Below are 9,089 nucleotides of genomic sequence, written 5' to 3'. Positions count from 1 at the left end.
TATATAATTAAAAATGCATGAATTTATAAATGCAGTCCAACACACCATGAACTGTTTGCTGAGATGGATAAGGAAGGACACAATAAAAAGCACAAGATTACTGCCTGTGTTTAGTTTGGTATGAATGAGGATGAGGATTGCACAACACGATCCGATGAGAGGCAGTCGCCAAACAGCCCTTTGATTAGCAGCACAACGAGAAGCCTGATGATAAGAGGAACAGAATGCAGTGACAGTGAGGATGAGTCATGAGGTAATGATCCTTAAACGCTACGTTGGGAGACAGCAAACAGTGCCAATGGATGCAGTGCTGTGCTCCCTTACACAGCACCGCAAGTATGGGTGATCATGCCTTCTTTCCCATAACACCACACATAAAACTGTCCACACCTTGCCAAGATGGGACAAATGAAACATCTTGCTATAGAAGTTGTGTGCTCAGACCCTCAGAACAACATAGTTTTATCATTCTCTCTAAGGAAGACTTGTGGTTGAAATGTAAGAGAATACAGTACTCCTGCTTCAGTCTTGTAGTAGATGAACACTCAGGGCAGCTGTCAGCGATCTCTAAGGCCCACATGGATGTTGTCTGGCCTTGACTACCCTACTACTATGGCCTATGATAATAGAACACATTGTTTCAGCCTTGTAGTGGGACAAACAAGGCCAACCAACATTACCGAATGAACTTTAAATGATCACCAATGCCTAGGTTTATACTGTTTAGCCTTGACTGTCCTGCAACTGAAGTCTAAGATAATGGTGTGGTAAATCTGTTTCAGTCTTATAGTAGCAGGACACTCACAAGAAACCAATGTTATCAAGTAAGCTAGATGTGATCACCAAGCTCCATGTGGATACTGTTAGCCCTTCACTGTCTTGCCACTGAGTTTCCCTGCCACCTTTCCTGCTCATCATCTAGTCAGTCAAGTCCTCTCTTTGCCAACCTGGTCTGAGCAAACCTCCAAATGTATGACATCTCATTTCTTTGTTTCCTGAATCATGAATTACAGAAAGAAAGGTCACATCACTCACGTAGAAAAGAACAAGCAAGGCCTGACTATTTGTTATAAGTAAGCCTCTTGTCAGGCTAAAAGAGGCAATGAGATTACCTGTATACCTTTGTGGAAAAAAAGATACTATACACAATATATTCATTTGTATATATATATATATATATATGTATATATATATTCATCTATATCTTAAGAGTAAAATGATTATCACAAGAGCAGCATCAATAAAATAGAGATTCCTGTGTCAGATCAACAGTGAACTGGTTATGTCCTCTTGGAGGGTGATGCTTGAGGTGCCTTTTTGGTCTCTTGCAGAAATGAAAACAAAATCATGTCTCCCCCCCCAGAAAAACAGCTTTGCAAGATTTCAGGAGAGCTTTTCTGGTCCCACTTAAAAAGAAAAGTAAAGTGAACACATTGAACACAACTTTCAGGTGTCTTTCCTTCCCTAAAAAATTACACCCAAATATGAGCCACATGTGGGTGCACATCTCTGTCACAACAAAATTAACATGCAATTAATACACAACCATGGTATATACGAATAAAATAAATAAAGAAAAATAACATAATTAGTAATGATAATTACAGACAAATTCTGAAGTGCTTCCAAGAAAATCTGACTTGAAGGAAGAGACATAGAATGAAGGACACTACATGAAAAGTCAAAATACAACAGAGGAAGAAGAAAGATTATATCTCATTCCAAGAACAAATAACTTTTCAAGCCCAAATTAACTAAATTTACAAGAACCAGAGTACTACATCCCATTATGCCTCTCAAGAACACTTTCATAAGGGTTTAGTGAGTGTGTGTGTGAGTATGTGACCAGGAGCACTGTAACCCCTCCCTGAGTACCAGCAATGAACCAATAATGCCTTTGTTTTGTTCCTTCTAATCAACAAGTGCATCCAGGAATGTGTCATTAGAGCTAAATCAGGTTCCTGTGTGGATTCCTTTGTCATAGTGAGCTACAGAGTGTGAAGCTTACTATAAAATGTATCTAAACTAGTCCTATCAATCCTGGCTACTTCTTGACACCTCATGGAAACCACAGACCCAACAAGAGCCTGTACAATGGTACTGTACTAAAATCTCGAAATTAAAAATCATTCAAAACCTAGACGATAACAATACCAATGCTGCATACTGAGGATTCATCATCATACAGGCAATATATAAAATCTTCAGTATAAATACTAACATTACCGTGCACAGCTTTGCGTCAACCAGACACGCCACAATCCACCACCCGATACAAACACATCTGCCCGCCTCCCCCTGCAAGACTGCCGGGGTTGGGGACGTGGCGGTGCATCATGATGGGGGTGGTGGGGGAGGCAGGGACATACCCTTCCCCTGGGGTCCAAGGGTCACCTGCGTCACACCTTTAATTATCATCTCAGCCACCTGGTAAGCCATGTCCTCCTTCACCTTGTCCTCCTCACGTCCCATCAAGCGACGGATCTTCTGCAGACCCGATGACGGTTGGCGGTGGTATGGATGCGGCTCAATTTCCGCCTCAAAGCGCCCCAGCTCATTGATGAAGCCACAACTTAGTTTCCTGCAGGGTTGTGACATGTGTGAGTGTGGTAATGGTTCCCATACCTGGCTACACACTCCTCAACTTTCCCCTCCTGCTGCTGCATATTTCCAGTTTGTGTCATTTGTTCACCATTTAAAGATTAGCAAGAAAAGGTGGTTTAACTTTGATATGTAAGAGACATCAACATGAAAGAATAAAAAATGCAATGTTTCCCTCTTTTAATCCCTTCACTATTTTTCAGTTTACCCTCACTTTGTTACCTGTATAAACTTAAGACTAAAAATGTAATGCTCTTTCTCCTCCTCTTTGCTTACATGCTTTTGTTTTCCTGTCTTCAGCCTGTCTTTAATTTGTAACTGATATGAATTTAAGATTAAAAACTTAATACTCCTTTTCCTCCTTGTTTTTGTTTTCTCTCCCCATCCTTCAGTGTGTCCTTGATTCCTGGCCAAACTAGAAAGTTGTGACTCACGTGAAGGTCTTGCGGCGCCACAGTGAGTCTGGGTCGTTGAGCTGCGACTCGTCAATCCTCATGGAAGACGGGTCTGCCAGGCTTTTGACACGGCAGGAGGGTGTCGCTGAGGAGTCCATGGCTAGCAAGGTGTTCTGTGTGCTGATGCTGACACTACTGCTGCTCTGCTCACTGCTGCAGGTGCTCTCTGACCCTGCAAGGCAAAGCAGGTGTTGGCCAGGTGGCTGTGAGGTACATCTCTCAGCTCAAGGCTAAAAACACTGTGGGTTCACTCCTGGCTAGTGACAGTATTTTGTATTATGGAGGATGTGACAGTCCCTTCATATCCTTTACTGATGCCTGATGACCTTTTTTGGGTTGCCATGAATCAATTTCTAAATCATAGTTGCTACTAACCATCACAACTGGTACATATGTCTGTCTTTACCTAAAGAAGCTCAGTTACTCCTTAAGAAAGTCTGTTATTGGCTATGCCTTCATCATTTCACTGCCTGCTTGAGCAATTTCAGTATTATCATAACTACTGTTGCTCAGGTAAAGTGGAAATTCATTAACACTTTTTCTCTTCTCTCAACAATCTTTCTGGCTTGTAACTTTCCCTTATGGTGTGTAAGTGTGCGTGTGTGTGTGTGTGTTTACCTGTGCGCTTCTTCCGTCCAAAAAGCTCCACACTGCTCTTGACGGTATTGATGAGCTCACTTAAGTAGCTGATGTGAAGGCTGGATGAGAGGTATCCAGGGAGGAAGTCCTGAAGAAAGAGGAGGGATATTAGTATACAAAGTCTCTCTTATTCTCTTCTTTGGGTAAAAATATAAAGGAAGAGGAAGTGCTAAATTAAAGTGCAAGGTGCAAAGATCTTAAAAGAAGGGAGAAAGGAAGAAAAGGAAAGAAAGAAAGGAAGAAAAAATTATCAGAAGAAAGAAGAGGAAGAAAATTAAGCAAGAGAGGAAGGTAGCAACAGAATGAAGAAAATAAATTAAGAAAGAAAAGGAAGAAAATAGGAAAAGAAGGGAGGCAAGTTAAAGCAAACAGGTGAAGAAAGAATGGGCCAGCTGGAGGAAAGAAGGCTGAAGACACACACAAACACTGACCCTCTCCAGGATGTGCAGCACAATTCTGAGTGGCAGGTCAAAGCACGTGGGTTGCAGGCCATCATCTGGACAGATATTGCCTTCAATGAGGAAGCGGACCTTGTCACTGAAGCCCTGAGGACACGTGGCCTGTAGCGAGAAGTACCTGCAGCGGAACACAGATGGTGAAAACTACAGCACCTCCCACAGCAGTGTCCCAAAGTGCCTCATATCACTGGGCACACTGGCACCTTTGCTCCCACACACCCAGACACTCCCAAAGCCATATTGTAACCTTTCCCTAGATCTCTTACACCTCTCTCCCTTCCTCTCTTCTTATCCTCTCCCTTGCCATATCTCTCTCTGTGACTTTGGGTTGAACTGGCATGAAGTAATCCTTGAAAAAAATATGTAAAAAGACTATTATAAAAGACAAACCTCCATCATCACCATTTCATTCAACTTAATTTTTCCTTAAAGGATTGGATGTTTTTTTGTCTTCTGAGCAAAATGTTTCCTGCTCCAAATGCCAGAGAGAGAAAGAAGCTTATCAATATACACTCATTGTCAACCAATAGGATTTTAACACAGGACGAATGCCTCCACCAACAGCTAGGATGAGGAAAGTTAAGACAAACTCCACCTCTCATTAACATAGGATACCTCTATGGGGAGTCTACAATGGGGAAGACAAAAGGAATTCAAAGCAGGACATATACCTCCACCAACAGCCAGGAAGACACTGAGTAAGATTCCACCTCTCATTAGGTTAGACCACCTTGATGGGAGTCTACAATGTAGAAGATGAAGGCACTGATAACCTTCGGCGTCCTGAAGGGTACACTCACTTGTCATAGAGGATCACAGCATCAGCCTGAGCTTGGGCAGGGTCATAGGTCTGTGGGTCTGCCTCCAGGAGCTGCTGTCGAAAATTAGACACAGCCACCCAGAACTGCAGCATGCTCTGGCCGCCCTCCTGTTCCACATACTGCTCCCACACATCCACACAAACACAACATCATATAAGATTCAAAGTCCAGATGCAGACTATTAGTGAAGAGATCAGATATGTGAGAAAAATGGTTGCTGAGAAGGAGAGAGAGAGAGAGAGAGAGAGAGAGAGAGAGAGAGAGAGAGAGAGAGAGAGAGAGAGAGAGAGAGAGAGAGAGAGAGAGAGAGAGAGAGAGAGAGAGAGAGAGAGAGAGAGAGAGAGAGAGAGAGAGAGAGAGAGAGAGAGAGAGAGAGAGAGAGAGAGAGAGAGACTGCAGAGTGCAAGGATAAGGTACAAACTGAAACACTTTTGCAATATAGCTATCTTATGAGTTTCAGGCACTAACATCAGTGTGGTCTAAACTAAACTAAACTGATAACAAAAATGGGAAGCAAAACATGATAAACTTAGTAAATATGTATAGAGGTTACATCAGGAATGAAATTAAATCTTAGCCACTAAACAGAAATTATTCTTGATAAATGATAGTGGTTGATTCACATCTTCCTTGACAACTGACAAGAAGAGTGAGAGGCCTGGCAGTGATACCTCCATGAAGTAAGGGAAGGCGGAGTCACTGTATATGATGTCCGCTAGCCGCACCGCCCCGCTGGTGAGCACGTCAATCTGGTGCTTCAGGTAGTAGTCGCTTGACAGGAACTTGGGCAAGTACCTTGCAGAAACAAGGACAGGTGAGGTCTTTACCTTGTATGTTACATCTCATCAAAAAGCAAGAACTGTAATGGATACTTTAAGATGATTGGTTAAAAGCATGTAACACCACTAAAGAAGAAAATATCAATGAATATTGTACGTGTATAAACACAGTATTCCCTGCTGGCCACTACCTCAACTCACTCTCTCTCTAGGATCCCAATGACGGCCTCCTGAGCAGGCACAAAGCACCCAGGGTCAACGTCCTCAACAGCTGAGATCCTGCAGCTAATGAGCTCCACTATGTCCTCCTCCACACCCAAGGGGAAATCTGCATTCTTGGCCAGGTACTTCTTGAAAATGGTGAGTGCATCATCTATGATGCTCTTTCGCAGCTTCTGAGCCCTGAGTCTGCTGTCCTCTGGACTACCAGAATCATCAGCAAGGGTTTGTTCTGTCTGGACACTGAATACATTATCGTCACTGACACTGGTATCATTACTACCACCACAGTCTTCCTTCACCTCACTCCCCAGGTCCTGCCTGGGCGTGTGGCAAGTCAGGGCATCCGGCGTCACACCCTCAGGGCTACCAAGGGGTGTCACATCACTGGCATACTGAATGTTGCTCACTAGATCTGGCAGTATAAGGTCTCTTGGTGCATCCCTTGAGTGGGTCTTTGCTTTTCTTGGATGTGACTCCTCCTTGAGTCTGTCTGTAACACCTGCTGGAGTCTCAGATGTCAGAGTGGTGGATCTGGCGGGACTCGTCTGGGGAGCGCCACGAGTGATGGTGGCCGCACGGAAGCTGTTTGCCTCCAGCCAGAAGCGTGCATACTTGTCAGCACCCCAGCCCTGGAGGAACTGCACAAAGTATGGCAGTGTTGAGGGACTGTGCAGGATGTCCAGGACAGTTTTCACAAACTGTGCCTGAACCTGTAGCGGATCACTCCTCTTGGCCTCTATAATGGAACAAAATGAAGGTATATGAAAAGAACTGGGCATTTGTTTTTTCCCCCCCTGATGTAACAGCTAGACAGTGAAGGCTGGCCAAACTCCATCTGACCCATGGTGATTTTTATAAGCTGGGTAGTCAGGAGTCATTCCCGAGAATGTCTTGCTGTGGGAATAATAAGAAGTCACTCCCATCATATTTAATGCTGAGTATATTTCTCAATGTTTCAAGAAATGAGTTTAAGATGTTACACTGAAACTTACCATCACCTGAGAGAAACAGTTCTTCATCAGCCTTTGTTATGTGGTGGCGGGTGACGGTGGAGTGTCCAGGGCCAAGGGCAAATGACTCGGAGTTGAAGGAAGCAGGAGTGCCACTCTGGGAGGAACTGCTGTGGTTCCTCTGCCATTCTTCTCTGGGTCTTGATTCTGAAGAGACGCTGTTGCTCCCACTCCCTACCAAAATTAATAACAAATACAGAGGACTTAAGCTAATAAGAATATACTAATGTGTGGATGTTGTGATGGATGTGTGGATGCTGTGGTGGATGTGTGGATACTGAGGTGGATATATGGATGTTTAGGAATGTTTAGATGGATTGGTGGATGGTGAAGTAAATGTGTGGATGCTGTGGTGTCCTTAAGTGGGGCATCAAACCCCCCACTGATTAGGTTAGGTAAATATTATGTTAGGTTAGTATCCTCAGGGGAGGGCCCATGGGGAGCAAAGCCCCCTGCTTAGGTTAAGAAATTTCCCAGGTTTTCAAAATAGACTTTTCATAAGAGTTCACATTTGGCATAATTTGGCTTCCCTCACCCTAAAACTCCATTTTCCCACCAGATCCCCAAGCTTGTCAGGGGAAGAATGAGAAAAAAAATGTATTGTGTTAAACTGCAATTTCACTGATTAGGATGATGTAGCAGGAGGTAAAGGGGGCAGAGCTCCCAATTAGCAAGCTTAGTGACTTCAGAAAAGCAAATGAGACACAACCACTACCTAATAAATCTTTTAAAGCACATAAGCACTACATGGCTGAGGTCTGAGGTGTAATTTGAAAGCACGTAAAGGCCAACTTAATTTCTATTCTCTCATAACACTGTTGTATAATGAGGCAAGGCTCGTATAACTACAAGTACATTTATTGAGTCACGGGAAAGGTATTGCCACACCAAAAGAACAAAATATGCCAAGCATCAAGGAAAACTTTTAAAACTTTGGGACAAATTTTCTAATGGCCATAGATCAGCTGAAAACATACTGAAAGCAGTTTCTCATTACACTGCCATGAATGTGTGAATGTTATTGTCTTAATGTTTTGTGTGAATTTTATTGTTTCAAAGCTTTTATACTTTTGCTTTTCAACTACTTCATTTTTATTATTAATTTCTTAACTTTGTTGTTTTACATCTTTGTAATTTTAGTTTTGTTAACAATGAATTGCAGACAATTCCTTGACTGTGTGAGTTTTATTGTTTTAAATCTTTTATACTTTTTATTTTTCAACTACTGCATTCTAATTTTTATTTTCTTTAAGCATATTTGACGTTTTTTATAATTTTAGATTTATTACTAATGAACTGCATACAATTTCTTGGCTGTGTGAGCTTTATAGCTTCAAATCTTTTACATTTTTTTTGTTTTTCAACTATTATATTTTAATTTCAAATTTCTTCTAGCCTTGTTTTATGTCTTTGTTAATAATGAACTGCAAACAGTTTCTTGGATGCGTGAATTTTATTGTTTTAAATTTAAATTTTTACCTTTTGCTCTATTTACTGATATCTAGATCTGGTTCAAGCTGTTCCTCTATTGTGGTCCGAGTTGGTAGCTGTCCTGTCAGAGTTGGGGATGAGCCATTCTGGCCTCCCCCACCTTAATACTCCGCTTTCCCACCTGGTCGCAACTTTTATCCAAACTTGAACAAACCCCTGGAGAGACAAGTTTACGTTCACACAGCACCATTCTTCCTGCCAGACCCTTACCTGCCTGCAGCCCCGGTGTGTGGCGCCACTCCCTGCCCATAACTCACGTGTGCAGATTAAAAAGAGGCCATTATCGCCGACACCGGAAGTATCTTATTATTCTTTACCTCCTTCATGTTTCCGAATCAGAAGATGAACTTACGTATAAGACCTCATATCTCCCTGTCACAGCATCCCTCACCCTCCCACAGTCTGGCGGGACTCAAGGATGCCTCAGCCTAACAGTTACTCACGGAATTTCCTCCAGAGAGACGACATTTCCCCTTAAATTTCATGGAAAATCAGTGTCCATGGCCCCGCTCCTCCCAGCTGACCCAGGAACACAACACTGGGGGACAATAAGTAACAGAATGTTAAGCCTGTAATAGTATTCAGTCCCATATAAGTAGTACTCGATTATATT

The 9,089-nt window shown here is 42.6% G+C and overlaps 1 protein-coding gene across 1 annotated transcript; it reads right to left on the bottom strand.

Moving 5' to 3' along the window:
* Positions 1 to 96: 96 nt before the first annotated feature.
* LOC135115409 (A-kinase anchor protein 10, mitochondrial-like) lies at positions 97 to 9,053 on the bottom strand. The gene is made up of 9 exons (XM_064032173.1): positions 8,920 to 9,053; positions 6,968 to 7,159; positions 5,955 to 6,711; positions 5,646 to 5,769; positions 4,954 to 5,093; positions 4,127 to 4,271; positions 3,675 to 3,783; positions 3,036 to 3,228; positions 97 to 2,581 (listed from the first exon to the last, which is right to left on the bottom strand). Exons 1-9 carry the CDS (start codon positions 8,942 to 8,944, stop codon positions 2,335 to 2,337), a joined length of 1,932 nt encoding a protein of 643 aa, XP_063888243.1. The 5' UTR covers positions 8,945 to 9,053; the 3' UTR covers positions 97 to 2,334.
* Between the last annotated feature and the right edge of the window lie 36 nt (positions 9,054 to 9,089).

The sequence above is a fragment of the Scylla paramamosain genome, chromosome 29, assembly GCF_035594125.1.
Source record: "Scylla paramamosain isolate STU-SP2022 chromosome 29, ASM3559412v1, whole genome shotgun sequence".
Lineage (NCBI taxonomy): Eukaryota > Metazoa > Arthropoda > Malacostraca > Decapoda > Portunidae > Scylla > Scylla paramamosain.
The sequence above is the reverse complement of the archived record's forward strand: the minus strand, read 5'-3'. Positions and strand labels throughout refer to the sequence as shown.